At 44.8% G+C, this 22,338-nt stretch overlaps 1 protein-coding gene across 1 annotated transcript; it reads right to left on the reverse strand.

The window, feature by feature from the left end:
- Positions 1-6,183: 6,183 nt before the first annotated feature.
- On the reverse strand, positions 6,184-9,851 carry LOC146175277 (uncharacterized). Its single transcript, XM_084583794.1, has 3 exons — positions 9,599-9,851; positions 6,923-7,124; positions 6,184-6,547 (listed from the first exon to the last, which is right to left on the reverse strand). Exons 1-3 carry the CDS (start codon positions 9,640-9,642, stop codon positions 6,482-6,484), a joined length of 312 nt encoding a protein of 103 aa, XP_084439920.1. The 5' UTR covers positions 9,643-9,851; the 3' UTR covers positions 6,184-6,481.
- Between the last annotated feature and the right edge of the window lie 12,487 nt (positions 9,852-22,338).

Raw genomic sequence — 22,338 nt, forward strand, 5'->3', positions numbered from 1 at the left:
GCCCATAAAACACGGCACATCTCTCCGGGTCAATCAGCCAGTCAATCAAAAGGTATTGGTAAGCAATGTTCCTGCAGTCATACCTTGGGAACAGGCGAGGAGACATAGAAACTTCCCTTTTCACTTCGATAGCATTGCAATAGTCGAACAAGGAGTCTGTCTGCCAGAAAAACACAGGGCATGTCTGATGCCACATACAGCGGATCAAAACAGCATCTGTAGAACTCAACTCCTAATGGATCAGTGTAATGGTTTTATGGCCATGTCCCTTCTCCCAAACAGCCACCATATCTTCCTGTGTGGTGTGCCATCAGGAACCCCTCTCCAGAATGTATTCATCATCGGGCAAAGCGTGGGAAGTTACCACATGCGTTTTCTTTTTGCGGCTTCACACTTTTGTGTGATGTTTGCCTGGACGCGTGATGCATTTCCAGCTCTTAGGTCATTGCAGCATGCTGCTGTGCATGTGCATAATCAACGCAAAAGCTCAGAAGTAATATTTTATAGAGACATTTCTACCGCAATTACCCATTTAGTGAATTTTATTTATCCTCAAGAAAAGGATTGCAAAATTATATTATTGTTTACTCCACCCGCCACTGTGGTCTTAATGCATTGGTTGATGTGAAAAAATGATTCAATTTGTTTTCAATGTGCATCAGAAGGAGCGTTCACTGACATAAAATAACATCAAATACCATGGAAAATATTTTGCATATGCCAGCAACAGGCAAGTCCCAGTGTAGATTGCTGTTGAACGTGACACTTAGTATTCTCTGCGAGCCTACAATTGTAATGTTCCGGCTCTCATTGCTGACAGCACGATTAAAAAAAAATTTTTTTCTGGGAAAATAATTAGCGTTGTCTTTGAACAATTTATATTAAGTTTGTTTGATTGAAACCACAACAATAATGTTAACAGGAAGGCTTTGCTTTGCTTTGTCAACGTGTCTGCATCTGTGCTCGTCATAACAGACCAGTCATCTGCATGTGGTGGTGGCAAAACTAATAAATATCCAACAGGTGCAAGGTGGGTGGCAACTTATCCGCAAAGATGACGGCCTGGAGTCCTTGGACATGGGCGACGTCAGCTAGTCGGATTAGACCTAGCAGAGTTTCAGGGCGTGAGCTCGACAGTAATTTCCCAAAATTATTTTTTGTCTCTCGATTTATATTTTAGATTTCTGGACATGCCCATATCATATGTACCAGATCCACCCTATATATGTACGACAAATTTAATGGATATGTCGATGTGGGCAATGTTTTTGATGAACACTTTCAACAACAGTGGCCAAAGCAGGCTTCCTTGTGAAACACTGTTAGTGACTGTTAGATCGTTCAAATGGTGATTACTCAGGCATGCTATTTGTGTTTATTCTCCTCTCCTTTGGGGCAAGTGCCAAGGGATATACCCTACAACCCGTGTGCAATTCTGTTCACAACTATATAATCACACCAGGTAGATTGCTACAATGAGAATTCACTGCCTTTTCTTTTCCTTTATTTTTTTTCATGAAATTCTAGTTTAAGATTTGTAATTATCAAAATACCCAATTGCTTGTCCATGAACCTTTTGTACTTGCTATATACCATGGCCTATTCCCCGCCGTGGGTATGTGCCATTACCACTAAAGACAGTCATCCATGGGTCTGATACATAGGTCAGGGGTGGAAACAGGCTCAAACATTTTGGAGCAGCTTTGGGAGCAGCGAGACAAGAGTTTTGGAGCAGCTTTGGAGCAATGAGACAAGAGTTTTGGAGCATTTGAATTATGTTTTGGAGCAGGTTCCTAAGGTCAAATGCCTCTGATAATTGTAGCAATTGTTTTTCTCTTTCTGACAGAAAAAGATGAGCTCTTCTTTTTTATGCAAGTTCAATGCCTCTCCAACTTCACACTCATTTCTGACAAGACAACGGCCAACAACTTGGAGCAGACTAGCAGCAAACAAAATGCTTGCTGGTGTGCTTTATAACTGAACACCTAGTGTGACCTTGTGACCTAACGCATTTGCCTATTCTGACTTGACAGATTCAAATGTCGCATTTACCACTTCAATGCACTCAAGCAATGCCACTAATTTGGAGCTCAGATTAATGGCCATGACATTTCTGCTATCTTGTGCATATCCATTTTTGATCCTATGCCTGTGCTGATAAATTCCTGAGCAGTGGTCAGTAGTGCCTTCAGGAAACGTAGATGGCACTGAAGGGTAGCCTTTTCATCCTTCAGCATTTTTACTTCACTACCTCCTTCCAATAGTTCTATCATTCTTTGCTTGAGCAATGCTGGGGCTCATTTTTTAAATCTTGGCAATAGGCCCTGTATGGCTTTCCAACACTCTTGAGACACTTCCTAGTGAGTGACATCTTTGGAGTACCAACCCATAATGATTCAAGTATGATTTTGTCTGCTGTAGGCCCGGCAAGCTTGTTACTGAAAAAGAGGCTCTATAAGTGCCTGCTTGTTCTTAGACCACAACCATTAGAATAACTCATGTGGTTTTTCCAGTCTGACAAGCTTCCTTCCGAACGACTCACGGTAGTTTGCGCCTATCTGCTTCGCTTGCTGCTCTTGCTTCTCTCTCCACCGGCGATTCAAAAGGCTGAGAGGAGGTGTTACGTCACATGCACAGTGCATTTGTTTTGCAATTATCTCCAATCGCCAGTGACTCATATTAAATTTACTTGCAAACAAATATTTATTATGCCACATGCTTCCTTCCCTTACAAAAATTTCATTTGTATTGAGCCCAGTGCTAGATGCGTTATATCTTTGCTACTGGTGCAAAGACATTGTTTGCGTGTTGCACTAAATATGATGGTAGAACATTAAAACAGCCAGTTTGGAGCAGTTTTGAAGCAATATTGCATTTTGGAGCAGGATAGAGCAGGAAAAGCAGTTTGGAGTAGAATGGAGCAAATGGAGCGGCAATCCCACCCCCGATAGGGGCATTCACAAGAGGAGACTGCTGCACTTCTGTGCCATGATATAGGGGTATGCCATATGCCAGACATTTCATGAATAATCATGTGCGTAGTTATTCACTGCAATGCCAGCTGGAGACCAATATTAAACAACCTCCAGCTTTTTCATAACAGCTTTAATTTTACAGTAATTTCTGTGAACACTGCACCTTTTCATTCCAGGAAGGTAGAAGAATACAACACGGATGTTTTATGCAGCACATGGTGACGAACACTGCCCCATGTGAAGATGGACATGTGAAGATCAGCTGGTGAAATCTTGGCAATCAGTTGACAAGATGCTGATTGCACTGATGAAAGAATGAAAGTTATTTATGTTGGCACTATATCACATTGCAGATAGCACCAGTTTATTTTCTCCAAAACTCTCTCGACCATGTTCACTTTGCCAAATAAATCCCAAATACATTTTTGCAACACAAATGCTGTCGGTGTGTTTCTGCTCTTGCATTTTATGGTGCATAAGTAGCTAAGGCTACAGTTTCGCAACTACAGGTCCAAAATTATCTGCAAAAGGCATTACACTAATTTTAAATTGCATATTTTAAGAAATATTTGCATTGTTAGAATTGTAAACATATGCAATGACTCGAAAAAAAAATATGTGCACAACCTCTCTCAAGTGAGCCTCAGCTACAACGTTGAAAACACTGTTAGTGTGGTCACCACTTCACCAAAAGGAATTCAAAATGTCCCGTTACATAGTGGTAATTGCTAAAAGCATATCATAGATTAGTGTTTCTCAAATAAGGGCTCACGAAGTGATTTTCAGGATCCATGAAACCCACAGCTGCAAAAAAAAAAAAACAAAAGAAAGATATGCGTGATAGCTTCGGCCTGACTAGACACAGTTTTGCAGGGTTAAAATCTAGCAGATTCAAAGGCGACTTTAGTTTATGAAAAAAAAAAAGTGCGGAAACAGAGGGAGAGGGCATCTGCGGCATTCGTTGATGCCAACGTTGGTAAAACTCGAGCTCTGGCTGCACTACTGGATGGGGCTACAATGCAAAGCGTCTCGGGCATGATGACAACATGACAGCTCAATGAGAGTACAATTAATTCAGTAGTGTACAGAAAACTCTGAATAATGACTCTAGCAGTACATGCGATCAATGAATATATGAGCTGTGAATTAGTGGCATGAAGTGAAAAGCCATAAAATGGCATCATCACTTTTTGCATCTGGTAGCACAGGTTCTCACTGAAGCCGTCAGACGGCCTGACGAAGACAAGCTGTGGTGGTTCGCCGCCTCGTTCGCCAAAGCCGATGGCACTTCACACATATAGACACTTTTATAACTCAGATGCCACCTTTCCTTAATCTAGACAATACACAAACGCACACACTGCCGTTCGGGTGAAACACTAGAGACGGCCCACGCGGCACAACTCAAGTACAACGTTCAGACTGGTGGTCTAGTGCATATTTGCGGTCACAAGCATCTCGTGCCACTAACAGTTCGAAGTCAGCGTTGGGAACAAGTGAAGCCGTTGGTCTCCGGAGCACAGCTGTCAGGTGTCTACCGGCAGACGGTCACGCAGTCAAAGGAGCATGGGAGACAACGCCGAACCAAAGTCATCGCGTCCTTTCAGTTTGCCAAGTAGCGAGATTAATACCGTTTCTTGGGCTAGTTGGTTCATATTTCTATTGTGAAAAACTGCACCGAAATAAACACACCACAAGACAGAGGACGGGACAAAGGCGCTACTCACAACTCACAACAGAGTTGTGAGTAGCGCTACTCTGTTGTGAAGGCGCTACTCACAACAGAGTTGTGAGTAGCGCCTTCACAACAGAGTAGCGCTACTCACAACTCTGTTGTGAGTTGTGAGTAGCGCCTTTGTCCCGTCCTAGTTGTGAGTAGCGCTACTCTGTTGTGAAGGCGCTACTCACAACAGAGTTGTGAGTAGCGCCTTCACAACAGAGTAGCGCTACTCACAACTCTGTTGTGAGTTGTGAGTAGCGCCTTTGTCCCGTCCTCTGTCTTGTGGTGTGTTTATTTCGGTGCAGTTTTTCACAATAGAAGTAGCGAGATGGCGAACCGAAGCTGTCATATCGCTGCACACAACACTCAGGCAAAAACCCCTGCATTTGAACACGAACACTATCACACGCCACCCTAAACGCCACCACGCACACACCATGTCATGCTGAACACTGTGAGACGAGAACAACGAGAAAGTAGTCATGCACTGCTGCAATCATCATCATCATCAGCCTGATTATACCCACTGCAGGGCGAAGGCCTCTCCCATATTTCTCCACTTAACCCGGTTCAGTGCTAGCTGCATCCACTTGACCCCTGCGAACTTCTTAATCTCATCCGCCCACCTAACTTTCTGCCGCCCCCTGCTACGCTTTCCTTCCCTTGGAATCCAGTTTGTTACCCTCAGCGACCATCGGTTATCCTCTCTTCGCACTACATGTCCTGCCCATGTCCATTTCTTCTTCTTAATTTCCACTAGAATGTCGGTAACTTGAGTTATTTCTCTGAACCACTCTGCACGCTTTCTATCTCTTAATGTTACCCCTACCATTTTTCGTTCCATAGCCCTCTGGGTTGTCCTCAACTTAAGTAGAACTCTCTTGGTTAGCCTCCACGTTTCAGCCCCATAGGTGAGTACAGGCTGCAATCAATCGAGATAAATATTGCTGCATCTCGGCATAACAGCGTCAACAAATGAACAGCATAAATGTTTGGGTAGCATTGTTGCATGCAGTGATGCTCATCTTGGAAATGGAGTAACTGTTCTAGAAAACACGGACAACAGAAATAGAAGTGGACATGGATGTACACAGGCTCACAACTGTATTTTACTAACCGAAAGAGGACATATATACAGCAAGCAAAAGTATAGCATTGAGCATGCGGTTTTGTGCACTTTATATGTGTCATCTTTACTTAGTAAAATTCAGTTGTGAGTCTGCAAGCCTCCTGTCCACTTGTTTCTGGTGTCCAAGTTTCCTAGTGCACTTACCCTATTTACAAGATATGCACCACTGCATGCTGCAATTATTGCTGTAAGGAATACAGAGATGAATTCTGCGACCGTTGCCAAATGCCTCAACTATGAAGGTCACTGCTTGCCATGCTTGTCCATATTTTACTGAGAAAGGCAGCCTAAAAAAAAATGTTCCAAATTTTTTGACCGCAGGACGCAGGCCGACACTTATGTCTGAAAAGGCACAAGGTACTGACCAACTGAGGCATACACAAGACAAAGTAGATAGACACATGACAGCTGTACAAAGATGTTCGGCAGTTCATTGCGCAACTTTATACATGCCCCCTACCTGTTACCATCTCAAAGTTTGGTTCTTGAAATAGTCAATAAAAGAAAAATCCCGTGCTACGCTGCCAAACCTCCCCTCTACAGCTTTCCTAACACTGCTCATTGCCTTGTTGAAGGCAACATGATGAGGCTGCAGTACGGCACCTCCAAACAGCTTGTAGAGTAGAGGCCATCGGGGGTAGGCTGAATCACTATAGATCACATATTTATGACCCATGATGATCTTCTGCAGGTTCTCAAAGTGCACCGTCTCCTTGAGGATCCCTAAAAGATAGCAAGAATTAAAAATATAACCAATGCGGGTCTACATAGGTGCCTCTGTTCTTTTTGTATAATGAGATGTAATTACAGTTGCAAGTTTTTAGATACAATTTTTTGCTACAAATTTATAAAATGCCACATGCTAACACAATCTTGCATCACATACTTAAGTGCCACGTTTCTTTACAGATGAAATGCTGTTTTTCATGAGGTGGGTCTTGAGTACCTTTTCCCAAAAACCAACTCAAAAAATATAAAAGTACTTGTGGAATTTTCGCAGCAGAGATGTTAGGCTTTAATTTGGAAATGCACTTCCCTGAATATGAAAAACATATTACAGCTAGTTACTGCAATAAAGACATGACTGAACAGGCTTACCTGCATCGTGACGCCTGCCTTTAAATGGCCCACTGGCAGACTATGGCATTGGTACACATTAGTGCCTGATATTTCTGCACAGGCTCCACTTGTGCCCAAAGAAGTCCTCCTTCTGAGCCACAGACGGTCGACAAATTTGCCTTGCTGTGCCATGATGAAGCCCCAGCAGTTGAGCACGGGGGCCTTCCTTTGCATGCACCGCCTGAGGAGGAAAAATTGAAGAGGCTGCAAGCAACGATCGCTTATAGAGTCCCTATAAAGTGGTCATGAGAAAATAATCTTTCAGTGTGCACCTTCTTTACTGTGCCGTAGCATAATACTTATTGCATTGCTTTTGGAAGAGTTCACTAGCATTACCTTGTACAGGCCCATCAATTTTAAGGTGAAAATCTTTAATGGCTCATACTGTTGGCATTCGTTTGTTTGGTCACACTATAGCTGTCAATCAAATGACGTCATGATGATGCCATCAGAAAAAATTAAAATCCTGTTTCCGCTGGGAGCCGAACCTCTATCCCTCGCATCCCCATCCGAGCGCTTTAGCCAACTGTGCAACGCTCGGGATCGTGAAACACACATCAAAATTCTCCTTGTCTACTGTAAGGATGATAGTAGCGATGAAAATGAAGTTGGAATTAGCAGTGATGACATTAGCAATGATAATGACGGTGCATTTAATTCATAGTGATGAGAGCAAACGTGATGCACCGTGTGCACCAGCAACGCTTAGATTTTCACATTTCTGCAGTGTAGATTCCGCAGTGCTCCCTGATTTTTTCAACACTATCATCGACACTTGATTTTTTTTTTCAAAGCAAGCGAAATTCAGAACCTACGCTAGGTTATTTTCTTTTTTTTTTTTTTTGTAATTGAGAAATCATATATACATCTCACTTTTGCAAACGGTTTGAGACAGTAAGGATGTAAATAAAGACCAGGAATTGCGCAGAAATCATGTGCCAAAATAAAAAATGAGCCAGATTCTGCTGATGTGCAGATGGAAATGAGCCAAATCTATTTTATTCTTGACAGCTTTCTTTCTCAGCTTTAGCATGATAGGGTGGACTACTGCGAGTGTAAATTCAATTATTGCTTCTCCATAGCTACTTCCTTATCACTGCCTAGGATATGAAGAGATCACAGGAAAATCTGAAGCCAGAAGATAAAAACACTGGGAACATAGGCCTGCAGCAGACAAAGCAGTTTGTGCATAAAGCTAGCAAAATAACTTATAAAAGACTACATTCAGTTTAGCCTGTTGGCAGCGGCTTTCTGCATTTAGCAACATAAGCAAATAGCCGAAACTGGCAAGAAACGACAATATTTGCCGCTGTCTTGTCGCTTTGCATCCTATGTGCATCTACCATTCCCCGGCAATACAATGGTGCACTGAATTAAAATAGCTCTTCATTAAACACATTCCAACTAATTTCTACCAATAGAAAATAGCCTCTCATCTTTGCTTGAAGCAGAAGCCCACTAAGCACTTATTTGCTCACATTAGAGCAAATCAGTGCTGCTGATTGTGTGACAATGAATATTACAACTCTTCATCAGCTGTATTCACAGTATGATCATTTACAGGAGACTAGAAACGACTCTGAAAAAAATTTCATTCAGTCAAAGTAGGGTCAAATATAGATTTTCATATCGATAAGGGCCAAATCCAAAATTGCTTACATTGTTTAAATTATTGCATAAAATTTTGTGAAATTTCTGTGTTGAGTATTTCTAATACATGAAGCAAATTAAAAAATAACTTGTGCTGATAACAACCTTTTGCGTATTTCTCAGTTTGTGTTTCCGTGGACTTCCCTAATTTAATAAAAGAAATATTGACTGGCAAGTGTGCTAGTGTTTATGTTGATGACCTTATGCTGTGCTAGTAGGCAAGATCGAAAAGCAGCATACCACTGGTTGCATTAGGGACGTTAAACAGTTTCACTAAATTCGATGTCGACAAGAGAGCACCTTCCCAAAGCTCTACAACCGAGTTGAAGAGCAGGGGTATATATATATGCCTTTGCACAAGTGTGCCTAAGTTAATTGACGTAAAAAAAAAAAGTGATTACAGCAGACGTTCGGTGACTGGGCACGAGTCAACTGCAATCGTTAATGTTTTACAGTAGCCAAAACTGCTCGCCTGCTAGAAACGACACAACGCCGTTACGCGCCAGAGAGCATTGGCCCCATGCCATCATCCCTAGGAGCATGAGCGCTGGTGCCTTTCGACTACAAAATGGTAGGATTTTGACGTAGTTATATCGAGTAGAAGGCTCGGTAGCGTTTATGCACACATGGAAGCTGATGGGGATGATGTGCAATGAGTAGCGCGAAAGTGCGTAGCAGTGTGCACGCGGGATGATACGACATCCCGCCCCGCTTCTCGCAAGGAATTTATCGCTTTAAATCCGCTCCGGCCTTCTTTTTTTTTTGTTTGCTTTTAATTTGAAAGCGCTATAAGCGGTCGCACAAGTGTTAGACTGTTTTCATAAGCTCTGAACCTCAGGATTAGCGCTAATTCGCATTCAAAGATGACTACTGAAACGCCACAGCCAGTCAGCTTTGCTTTACATGTTTCGGCGGGCATATTTATTTGACACAGAAAGCACTGCTATCAATAATTTGGCTTGTAACCGTCAAGCCACCACAGCCACCACACCATGCGCTACTTACCTCGGAGAATCGCTGAAGAGCTTGCAGATCAAGCCACTTGTCATATCGTAGAGTAGATGACCGAAGTAAAAATCGAGCTGTGCCAAGGTGCCTCGGAGCCGGAGACCCTGACACGCTGCGCACTGATGACCTCATTTGGAATTAGGAGGGCTAACTGCAGCTCTCCGAAATTCTCTTTCTAGAATCTAAAACTCCTGTTGAACACTGTGTTGTTGTTGGCGCCGATGTTGAAGGGTACCACGCTCACGTAAGTTCCTTCAAGGCTTTGGAATATCGCGCTCCCGTTGAAATATACGCATGTCTTCAATTTCATCCCATGATAGGGTGCTTAAAAGCTGCCTGTCGTGAAGGGTGAAGGATGCTGTCGGCATGATGTAACGTAACGTGGGCAGGTTGCACCGATAGCAGGAGCAAATTCTAGCACATGACCGAACACCAGCAAACACGAGCAGTTTTTTCCTTCCTCCATGCGAGCACCAAAACAAACGGATTTAATGCAACTAGGCTTGGATTGTTCAGGCTTGCTGCAGGTGGCAAAGTGGTTAAAAGTGAGCTCAAATTATAATTATTCAAAACACAGCTAACACGTCAACATGATGACTTCGGGGGATCTGCATGTGACATTTTTGTGACATTATTTGAAGTATTTATTACAAATAGCTCCTATCTTTTTTTATTGGATAGCCATCATCATCATCTGCATGTACGTCTAGCGATACGTCTTACGTATGGGCGATACGTACAGCTAAAACGTGTTTTGCCCGGTGTCAGCCGAATACGTCTACATCAATTTGCACGCATGCGCAGTAGGCGTCCGATACGTCTACGTCTGTACGTCTCCGGGAGACGTAATACGTCTCCGGTAAGCTAAATCTCTCTATTGAGTGAGTGTGTGTGTGTGGTGTGTGCAACCTCGTGTATGCAACGAGCTCCAGAGTGCGGACCGGACGCGTGAACGGACGTGTTCCGGGAGAGGCGACTGACTGCTCAGGTAAAAATAGAGGCTTTACAAAGGTTAGCGCTATCTAGTGAAAGAGACAGAAACTGTGCGCGGCGGCCATGTCTTGTTCAGTCCGCCTGCGCCTCCCATCGAGTACACTGTCAACGTGCGCTTTCGTGGAACCCGTGCTTGCACCGCAAGGTGCACTGGAATGATCACAAGCGATTGTTTCATTCTTTAACATCACAGCAGTCGCTGCTAGCATCAAGCTCTATTCAGAATGATGCCAGCTCGTTGCTGCGTACCCTTCTGCAGCAAGCGCACCGTCGTAGATGCGCTCGGAAACAAGGTATACGCGTGTATGCGACCGCTCGTTTGCAATTCTAATCGGCTTTACAAGTGTCACTTGCATCATGTAAAGTATTACCGCACGTCCTTCTGACTGGGGGCTAGCTCACAGAACGTGCTATCACCTAAAACAGCAAGGTTGTTTTGCGTGCTATGGAGCCTTGTTAACTTGAAGGATAAGCTTATATGCTTCGATGGCGGTCACGGGAGAAGGAGCAATGCATGTATAGACCGTTTACAGCGAGTAGTTCTACTCTTCCCTAACAGGTGGCGCCACTAGGACGGCCGTCATTGCTGGCCTTCGGAACGCATCGGCGCGCAGTGCTAACTGCATGCTGCTGTGTATCTTGTATAAGAATACCAGCTGACTTTTAAACAGCGCTGCTTTGATGCAGGTGTCATGTGTATTATCGAAGTATTCTGCGAGGAAGTAGAGCTAATGACCCTGTTGTTTATTGGCGGAAGAACAGAAGACGCTTGCTACATAATGGTGCACATCACGGCCTAGGCAACCGTTTTTCTGGGAGGTGTATCACGAGTTCATGTTCCTTTCTGGGACAAGAAAGCGCGTGTGAATTGAAGAGAATGGCTGTGCCTCACGCCCCAGCTCGTTTTAGCACCGGCAGTAGCCATGGCAATGCGAGAACGACCCTGACGTTTTATCAGGAATTGGATATTGAGTCTTTGCACTGCTGCCGAGTTTTTTTCGCAGGGCGTTAAGAGGTACCTTGACGTTGCCATTAATGTCTATGCAGTTGTAAGAATTGATTGTGTTGAGAAGGAAAGTCAGTGTGGGCATGTCAGTGAATCTGCTTACTTTAATTAGGTACTGTTCCCAAGGATATGCGGGATCGAATATCGGCCTCGGCGACTGCTTTTCGATGCAGCCGAAAACCCAGGAGTCCGTGTGCTTTGCGATATCAGTGCACATTAAAGAACCCCAAGGGGATGGAAATCTCCGCAGTCCTCCACTCATAGCCTGAGTCGCTTTGGGACGTAACACCGCACAAACAAAACCAAACTTTAATTAGACAAGTACTGCTCAAATACATGTAATAACTGCTGCTTTTATGAAACTAATGCACGGGCCAATGATGAAATTTACCATGATAAGATTTTTTTATATCCTCGCTTGCTTGGGCTGCGTACTGTGCGTTCTGAATTCCGGTGCAGTTTCCAGTCACCTTCGCCCGAGCGCAGGTGAACGCCGCTGAGCGCCTGATGGGGCCTTCAAGCAGCGTAATAGTCTTTTGAAGCCAGGACGTTTACAGGAGATAAAATTATATCTTATCAATTGTCGGGGATTACACGCGCGTCCATATTGAGCAGTAAGTATTGTGCACAATGTTAAATGAACATTCATAATGCGTCTCAGCCAGCATAGTCTGAGCATGCGTTCGCCCTTTGCGCAAGAAAATTAAAAAAAAAATAAGTTTGAGGGAATAATCAGTTTGTAATTTATTCAGTTTTACAGAAAGTCACGTTTTCCACAAAGAGCACTGGAAAGGGAATTGATAAAAAAAAGCAAAACAAAAACCTGAGTCGACGGCTGATGGGTTTGTCGAAACGTTCTAGCCAATGCAGACATTTAGGAGGACGCAATAAATGAACTACGTGGTTAAATAAAACATTTTTTAGCACCTACACATACTATTGGCATTCACATGAAGTTTATTGCCTGTCTACAAGCTCGTTGTCCCCAGCGAAAGCTGGTACGCCGCACCGTGTAGCCGAGTTATGGTGGCTAGAAGGGGGAGGTGACGCCAACGGCGGACGGAAGCCGCTCCTCCATTTCAAGCCGAGTGTAGGTGGCGCTGTTGGCCGTAGTGCGATGCATGGTACGCGCCGCTCGCCTTACGCCACGGTACTTGAACATACGTATGCCCGCCGTGCGTGCAACGCGTCGGCCTTTCAGTGATGTTGCAGGTAATGGTTTAGCTCATTAAACTCTAGTCGAACCTGATTACGGCTGACAGAATTCAATTTTAAGCCATGGTGGTGCAGTGGTTAGGGTGTTCGACTGTTGTGCCCAAGGATGAGGGATCGCATCCCGGCCGCGGCGACCGCTTTTCACTGGAGGCGAAAAGCAAGGCGCTCGTGTGCTGTACGAGTACACGTTAAAGAACTCCAGGTGGTCGAAATTCCGGAGTCCTCCACTACGGTGTCTCTCATAGCCCGAGTAATTTTGGCACATGAAACCCAACAAAGAAAAACAATTAAAATCGATCGGATGGTACTCCAATACTTCTGGTGCGTAGAATACAGGCGTATCTATCCTTTCAGTTCCAGGAATTGGAGGGTCTTGAATGAGTCCCGTCGGATCGAGATAGTGCATGTCGAAAGTAGAAGACAGACCAAGATAATGAGTATTCAAGGTATACTGCGCACACACAAAACAAGGACGAGAAAGGTACACAACAAGCGCAGGTGTTGCGCTTGTTGTGTACCTTTCTCCTCCTTGTTTTGTGTGCGCGCAGTATACCTTGAAGATATGTCTGACTGACTCGCCCAACAACGCACTCTTTCAAGAGAATGAGGATGGAAGGATGTTTCGGCTCCGTGTGGTCGCATTTTTTTCCCACAACGTTGTTTGCCCCAGGGCATAAAATAATATGTAAGAAAATTAAAAAGGGGTAATAAATGAAAGAAAAAAGGTTGGCTGTTCTTTGGTCGATGTTTTCCACCTCCTTCAGTTTCAAGGATATGAAGCATCCGCATTACTCCTAAAAAATGTGATTGGGGATCCAAACAAGCAAAACAAAGCATAGCAAAAATTTATTGCATATCGTAGTAATAGCAATGTACTGCACATAATAACATTCAGGGTAATTCAAAATAACAGATACATTTACACATGCTTCTGTGTAATTAGAAAAAAAAAATACATTAAACATTGATTACCAACACTGCATGCATCGCTTGGCACCAAGAAATAGGGAGGCAAGGATATCCCTTCCCGCTAAATAAAAAAAAAAATTACATTCGACCTTGAATAAATATGCAACTTAGAGCACCCTCTTAAGTTTCAGCACTTTCATTCTTCCCTGCTTAGCGTTGCACTTACAGTTCTGGGCCTTAACATAGAAGTGCTGCCTGGTAAGAACATAAAATTTGATAATTTTGCTTGGAAGGGACATACTGTGATTTTTTTTTTTTTTTTTTTTGCGCTGAAGTTCATCTGTTCGGCGAAGTTAGGCCCTCACATTAACATGCCAGCAGCGCAACACATCTGTCCATAAACGACAGGTCACGCTGGCAGCCGCGAACAAGCAGGAACACTGCCGCACCGTCCATACACCGCGCGGGTACCTGCACACGCGCGCGATCGCGTGACTGCATCGCCAAGCTGACCGCAGCGCCACCGCGGCCTTCGCGGCAGCGCATGAACCAGAGGATCGCGCTTTCTCGGCGGATACGCCGGCGCTGGCGCCACCTCCCCCTTCTAGCCACCATAGCCGAGTACCAGCGTGCCGGAAGCTGTCAAACCAGAAAGTCAGAAGGCCGGCGATGGCGGAAGGGTCACATGATCAAATATGGCAGCGCCCATGCGCTCGCGCTGTAAAGGGTCTATACCGAACGCCATAGTTCAATTACTCTTTGAAACCTTTTGTACGCAGGTTGCATTTACCATTGTGTATTTGATTTAAGACAAGAGCATAATTACCAAAACTACTTTTCACAGTCGTACGAAGTTATAGTGCTTGGTGCAGAGAGCAATAAGGCTGTCTAGTGCACCCGAGGTGCGTGTTTCACTCTGCAAAAGCGGCTGCCAAACCCGCGGCGTCCAGTAAAGCAGGAGATGACATCCCACTGGTGTGTTGCAATATGGTCACGTCCAGCCCGTTTAGAAAGACATTATCACGTGATAATGCATGCGAAGTCCGGTCCGCGTCCAGAGCGCACAGCTCAGGTTTGCAGTCTATGTCTTCATACCTGCCAGTGAGGCCGATAAAATAACGAAGTTTGCTTTTCACTTTTGTTCGTTTTATCGAATCGCCCGATGGTTCGCTAATTGAAAGCCATCTGAAATTCAGGTGATTTTGTAAATATGCCGCTTTCGTGTTTATTCTCTCTCTCAGATAGCAGACATTTGAAGCCTTAACCTCAAAAGAAAGCGCTGTCATGGTAAGCTTCGAGGAACTCGCAGGAAGAGGAACTCGGCTGAAACGAAAAGAAATTTGAAAAGTCAGCTCACACTGCTGCGAAGTGTCAGTGCTTGGTGCAACTGGCGGTGTTCATAAAGTCAGATTTATATGATATAATACTGTTATAAAACGGACACTTAAGCTCCGCCGTTAAGGGTATGACGCGATAGGGTCTCTCTCTCACACACACGTTTTCTTTCTTCCCGTTTTGATTTTTTAGCTTTTATTTATTTTATATTTCGATTATTTGTTTTGAAGAAGGGTTTATTGGAGGTTATTCGGAGGACTGGAGACGGCGACCGGTGACACAAGACGATCGTAGAGCGAAGCACAATATCGTCCGAACAAGACGGTCCGAGCTCTCAGTGCGCGCGCCAGCTGATCGACGTCTTCATCGTCGTTAGCGTCGGCGCTGTATCATCTTCTTCCTTAGAGTTTCTTTATTTTATTTAATGTTTTATATTTTCATACAGTAATAATCAGGGTCAACAACAATCGCCTTTCCATTTGGAACAATTTGACACCTTTGAACACATTCTTCAATCATTTCAAATAATAAATTACACTCTTTCCCCCATACCTTTTGCCATCTCCTTTCCTCAGATATTTCCAAAGCCTCTTCTGATAACCAGTTTGCTTTTTTGCATTTCTTTTGCTTTGGAACTACCTTAGAAGCAACTTCTTGTATTATATCACGAACATCAGTCCACATCTTTTCGGGCTCTTTGTCTTCTAGATGTAATTCTTGAAATCGATTCCTCACTTCCACAGCATATTCTAATGGAATCTGATCCAGATCATACCTGAAGGCCTTCTAGTTTTCTGCGTTTTCCTCAATCGAAGCTTAATTATCTGCACATTACAAAACTCTAGATACTGTACCTGGACACGGATGACGCTGCGCGGATCGACGAGGGGCCCATGCATGACTCATAGAGCAGTTTGTAACCTCTACGCCTCGGCTGTCAAAATACGCTTCTTGGCTTCGCTAAGAGACACTACCACGGACAAAAGAGAGGTCCAAGCACAGCACACTAGGTTACAACATGAAAAGCGCGGACAGAACGGCGGGCGCTGACGGACGGACACGAAGCGAACCAAAGCGAACGGATGGAGCGAACAAAATATGGCTGCCAGCGCGGGATCAGCGTGCCGCTCATGGTTGCCAGACTTACTTTTGTAAACCCTCTATTGCGTTGCTTGATCGCGCGCGCGCGGCCGACGAAGCCCATTAAACGGTTAACCCTTTGGTCCTCGGTGTTTGTGTTGTTCTTGGGGCCACCACTGTGGTCTGAGCTAGCGGAGCGTTTTTTTTTTTTTTGCTCTTAAAGCGGAGCCGCAGCCCCGTAGAGAATCCCACAATGGATATCTGGTCTATTTTTAGCTGATGCTCTGCTCTTGTATAGGGAGCTTGCATGAAGCGAGGCATGTCGCTGGCAGCAGACGGCAGGCAGCGCAGCCATGCTGAATTGAGCAAGTGCCTTGTCGTTTTCGACGGTCCACCGAGCAAATACACGGCTTTATGTGCGCTGCCCTTAAGTGCGTGCAATTGTCGGCAGATTCCTGAGGAACGCGTCGACGCTGTGCCTGAAAAATCGGGCGCGCTATGAAGAAATGCAAAGCGTGCAACACGAACCTGTTCAAGCTACGCGAGAACGACTGACTGCACTATGCGTCTGGACCTGGCCACCCGTCGACATCGCCAACATTCATGATTTCTAGTTCTGGCAAGTAGTTTGATACTTCCCTGGATAGGCGTCGATCTTGCGGATCTTGGCCCCTGCGAGCCATTCGCATCGGCGTCACTAGAAAAATGTCTTGCCTTCTCGCCCTCGTGCAGACGTATTTTTGAAATCTTGAAGAACCCGTAGTCGGCCTGTCCGATCGCGCCAGCATCGTCTGCGTGCACTACGCGACCATGCAGACGAGGCTGTGTGGCAGTGACGTGCAGCGTCGTCTGCTGCCAGCGACAACGTGATGGCGGATTACCCAGCATGCATCGCTTCATGCAAGCTCCCTATAGGAGGTGGGAGCCTAGTCAAACTATATGATAGCCGCTTTTTTTCCATCTCCTTTTGTATGTATGTATAACACATGAAAGTAAAACTATTCTATTCTATTCTGATTTGACTACTCTAAAACTGCGAAGTAAGATAGACAAGAGAGACGACTTCGTTGATGGCAAAGACAAAATTTTGCTACATCGGAAAAATCTTTGTGGTGGCTCCGATAGATATTGCTTGAATTTAACAGAGTCGTTGATGCAGCGTGCCGCCGCCACCCCGACAGATCAGTGATGCTGCGGTGCCGTCACGTCTGTCGTCAGCTTCGTGCCGCTGCATTTTTGTGTCGCTTGCTTCAACGCTGGAATGTATCCTTGGCTATCGCGCTTGTCATCTACACCGTCCCTTACGGAAATGCCATATCTGGACTTATAAAAACAAATCCAGATCAGGTATGTCAGGACTTGGGCAGATATGGTATATTAGGACAGATCTAGGCCAGATAAGGCATATCTGCCCAATTCCTGATTTCGAGTACCAGGTAAGGCATATCTGGTTGTATATGCCTGATCTGCCCAATTCCTGATTTCGAGTACCAGATAAGGCATATCTGGTCAGATATGCCTTATCAACCCAATTCCTGATTTAAAGATCTAGCCTGCATGGCATGTAGGTTTTGAACTATAGATCTATATATCTCCATATCAACATAACACTTTATTACAACACACACAAGACAATTTCAGTATTCCAGCTAAACGCACGCTCAATAAAGTTGCCAAGGGAAACCTGAATTTCCCCTTTTATTTCAAACCTTACAGGAAAATAGCTTTGAAACCACAGGTTTTCTTTTTTCCCTGCCTATATGGAATCGCTCAAAGACGGGCCTGAATTACGCGTGTATACCGAGGGACAAAGACATGCTCATCCGCTAGTAAGTATTGAGATTCTACTCATTTAGGCGCGATACTATAACAAACTAATGGGATATCTGACAGAATAATGTCTACACGTGAAGCTAAAGTGAAAGACATTACCATATTAAATTAGATATTACATTTTTATTCTACTCTAATTTACACACAGAGCTTTAACCAGTAAATGCTTTTAGTTTGAGCTGGTTTACTTGCGAAGCTAAATAAAATAAACGGCTTATAATCGAACCAGACTATTGAAAGGGAATTTAAAGGTTTGTCGATACCCGGAAAACGTACCGCTAAACCGCAGGGCAATAAAACACACACTGTTGGGTCTGCTGATAATACCTAAACCTTAGCAAAGTACATATAGGCTGTCAGGAAGTACTGATGTTACGTTAAGCATAGACTGCAGTGCAAAATGAGCGAACGCGCCTAACTCGTGGTTGCTTTTGAAATTAAGAGAGAAAACAAAGAAAAAAGCATGTCCGATGGCATTTGTCATGACAGCGACAGCTCTGCCCCTAAACCAAATCAAGCATGAAGCTACTTAGGTAGTGCAAATAATAATAACAATAAACAACGAAGGACCCTATCCACCCACTGAAATTTGTTAAAATTGCTGGAGCGAAAGACAAATTAGCAACGAAATGTACGGAAAAATATCGCATACTGGATTACCATCTAATTTACTGATTGGAAAATTTTTCCATCAAAATAATAAATTCAACAATATCCTGAGGCTGGCAAGTGCTAGTTCCCGACAAGAAGTGTTACGCTCACGGTTTTGGTGGTCGGGCGTGAAGATGAGGCGGCACGATGAGGGTGCGATCCGACGCAATGGTGAAGATTTGGCCGGGCCACCCAGGGCAGAAGCCTCGAAAAGCTCAATCGACCATCAGGTTCGCTGCCGAGGCTGGGGAGGCAGCTTCCACCCGCAGTGGGACACAGTAATTCCCTCTGTGCCGACAGTCACACTGAAGCTCTTGTAGGTTTGCTGTTGCATTTTTGTTACATGCACACAGCTAATAGCGAACAGGCGCTGGCACACACACACCAGCATACGCAACATGCAGCACGCCCGCCAGCCGCACCGAACTCCGATGTCTGCCACCGCGAAAGGAACGAGACAAGTGCTTAGGCGCACGGAGTTGAAAGGGGGAGGGGAAAGGAGCAAGCACACACAAAGCGGAGACCTCGCGGCCTACGCGGTATAGAGCGTGGCAGCAAGGAGGAGAGATGAAATGCGAGCCCACAACGCAGGGGCCGCCGCTGTTTGAGAGGGAAGAGGGGAACGCGGGAGAGGAGGAGTCACTGTCTAGCCAGTGCGGCCCTCCACGTAGCAACCGGCAGCTGTCTCTGAGGGTGAGTCACCGTCTAGACAGCTCGGAGGGGGCCCTATACTGAACTGCCATCATTTTCTTGATATTTTGAATCGCTCAACTTAACCGACCATGCGTTTGTGCACCGGACTGCCGTCGCATTTTAAATGAAAATGCGAGTTAGTAGACGGAAAGAGGAGCATGTAGCCCTAATCCAGCGCCCTCCTGGATTATGGAACACATGGTATAATAATTATAGTGCAGCGAAATCTGCAGAATATTTAAATTTTAGGAGTCGTAGCTATTTTCTAAATTGGATACAATTAACACTAAGCATGCAGGCCATGCTGAGTGTAGAAAAATTGAAGCTCGACCACATGATGCCAATATTGAATATTTGTAGAAGGTAGACGAAAGCCATATATTGCTAATATACAATCACTATGGCGCGTACATAATTAAGGCCCCGATGCGGTTATATAAAGTCCTGTTGTGCCAGGCATATGGCCCTGGTCTGTCTATATAAGGTCATGACGATGCCATATATGCCCTTTATCAGGCCACATAAGGTCGCGAGGATACCATATATGCCCCGATCAAGCCATATAAGGTCCCGTCACCCGTTCAGATATGGACTATATGCTGCATGATATGGCCAAATCTGAGCCATATAAGGGCAACATTTTGCACATATATGACCTTATCTGGCCCAGATAAGGTCTTATTTGCTGCCTTATATATTTGTATCTGGCAGCATATGTTCCATATCTGGAGCAGATATGGGATTTCCGTAAGGGGTAGAACACCTTTTTGTTTATTTATTTCAGACGCCTCAAGAGCTCTTGGATGAGGGCTTTACATGAGTTGTTGAAGAACAACATGGGGTTAATAAAACAATGCCTTTATGGCTTTGAAATGCTCCGGGTTTTTACGAATAATTACACTTGTGGGAAGATTGTTTCAGTCACGAGCGCTTTGAATAAAGAAGGAGGGAAGATGGGTGACGGTGCAAATCGTCATGGTGCAAAATGTCGAAGCAGGAGGTGGGTAAACGGCCTTGTGGAGTCTTGTTCCGGATGAGCGACAATTTCAAAGAACGACTCGGTGCCCAAGAGAAGGAAACAAAAGAGTTCTAAGTTCGAGTTACAGAGCTGGAAAGCAACTCTGCTGGGTTTGAGCTGACCGCGATCAAGTCTAGTGTCAATGACCAGCAATGGCGCAGTCGGCGTTTACACCTGTAATTTCATGGTGTTATTCAGGGTGAACAGGAAGACCTACTGGCTAAGATTCAACGGACTTGCACCGCCTACCACCCGCAAACAAACGGCCTAACAGAACGACTTAATCGCACCCTCGGTGACATGCTCGCGAAGTACGTCGTATCGAACCACACGAATTTGGACATTGTCCTTCCTTATATCACCTACGCGTACAACACTGCTACACAATCCAGCACGGGTTTTTCTCCGTTCTTTTTGCTTTACGGTCGGCATCCATCTGCTCACTTTGATACTGTCCTCCCCTACAACCCTGACCCATCAGAATGTACTACAGTGACCAAAGTTGCACAGTACGCTGAAGAATACCGCCAGATTGCCCGGACGTTCACGACCGACTGTCAGTGGCGCCACAAATATCGCCATGACATCGATCAGAAGATTGCACCACACTTCGAGCCCGCCTCACTCGTGTGGGTATGGGTCCATCCGGCAGCCCGGGCCTCTCAACAAAACTGATCTCCAAGTATCATAGGCCCTACCGTATCGTGGAGCGCGCTTCCCCAGTAAATTACGTTGTTGAACCGCTTACACCATCTTCCGATTTCCGACGCCGTGGCTGCGAGACTGTACATGTGCAGCGCCTTAAGCCGTACTACGACCCCATTGAATCTTCGTCCCCTTAAGTCGCCAGGATGGCTCCTTTTTCTCTGGGGGAGGGGGGGGGCATTGTGAAAAAGAAGATGGACTGCTTCTCTGGGTGTTGACAAAGAAGAAGCAGTCGGTGAAATTGCTGTCGCGCAGATCATCGTGCCGGTCTGAATCGCCCCGCCTCCTCGCCGACCTTGACGCCGTCCTCAGCGTGTGAATTAAACGTTCTCCTATACACTGCTCAATTATAGCTCACAATATTCGAAACTAGTTAAAACCGGAATAGCAGTTTCTTGTCTCAGATCCAGCCTTGCGAAATCGTGCCCACATGTTCTCCCTGATAGCTTCAATATCCAAGTTTCTAGATTGTCAAATGCAGATTACCCCAACAATGTCATTTCACAGTCATGCATAAAGTTATTGAAATGGGTCAAAGAGTCAAGAAGCGTGCTGTCATCCCATGCATACATCGCCTGTCACACGGGTTAAAACACGTCGCAAAAAGATATGATGTAGGAATAGCCCTATCCGCCCCTTCAAAGTCAGGAAGATTATGTCATCTTATGCAAAGAAAGGAAGAAAATGTAGCCAATGATTCCCGCACCTGCAAAGTAAAGGTTTGTGCGTAGCGAATCTGGTGTGGTTTACAAAATTCCTTTTTTCTGCGGTTTGGCTTACATGGGACAAACTGGGCGATGTTTGAATATTCGACTTCGCGAAAACAAAAATGATAGTTCTTCTGAGGTGAGTGAACACCTGCGAGAGTGAAATATTTGCAGCCCTATCTATGAAGATACACAGGTTCTCTTTCGTCATCGTCAGCAAATAACCAGAAAGGTGATGGAAGCGTTCTACATTGCATCATATGGTAACTGTGTAAGCTAGCCTTCGGTTTCACTATCTAAGAAAGAAATAGGATATCTGCGAATATTTTGAATTTGTTTTCTTCTTCTCCCGAATTTGCTAACTGAATGTGTCCTTTGTCGATTAGATGGTTGTTCATATTTAAGAGTTCATATTTTTCCCAATGAACCAGTTGTGAAATCGGCGCTTGTCTTGTTGTATTCTTCTCTATGTCGGCTTTCCGTTTGCGCCTTCTTATCCATCATGAACAGTACGGTGTATCCGCGCCAGCACAGCCTATGCGGTGGCCGATGTCACTCTGTGACGTCCCTAAGCATTTCAACATGGCGGTCG

This window comes from Amblyomma maculatum, chromosome 11 (genome assembly GCF_055883805.1).
Source record: "Amblyomma maculatum isolate TAMU_Amacu chromosome 11, ASM5588380v1, whole genome shotgun sequence".
Classification (NCBI taxonomy): Eukaryota; Metazoa; Arthropoda; class Arachnida; order Ixodida; family Ixodidae; genus Amblyomma; species Amblyomma maculatum.

Coding starts and splice junctions, on each gene's coding strand:
- LOC146175277 (XM_084583794.1), bottom strand. CDS start 9,642: ATGACAAGTGGCTTGATCTGCAAGCTCTTCAGCGATTCTCCGAG. Junction 7,125..9,598: donor CTCTTCAGCGATTCTCCGAG/GTAAGTAGCGCA, acceptor TTTCCTCCTCAG/GCGGTGCATGCAAAGGAAGG. Junction 6,548..6,922: donor AGGCAGGCGTCACGATGCAG/GTAAGCCTGTTC, acceptor GCTATCTTTTAG/GGATCCTCAAGGAGACGGTG.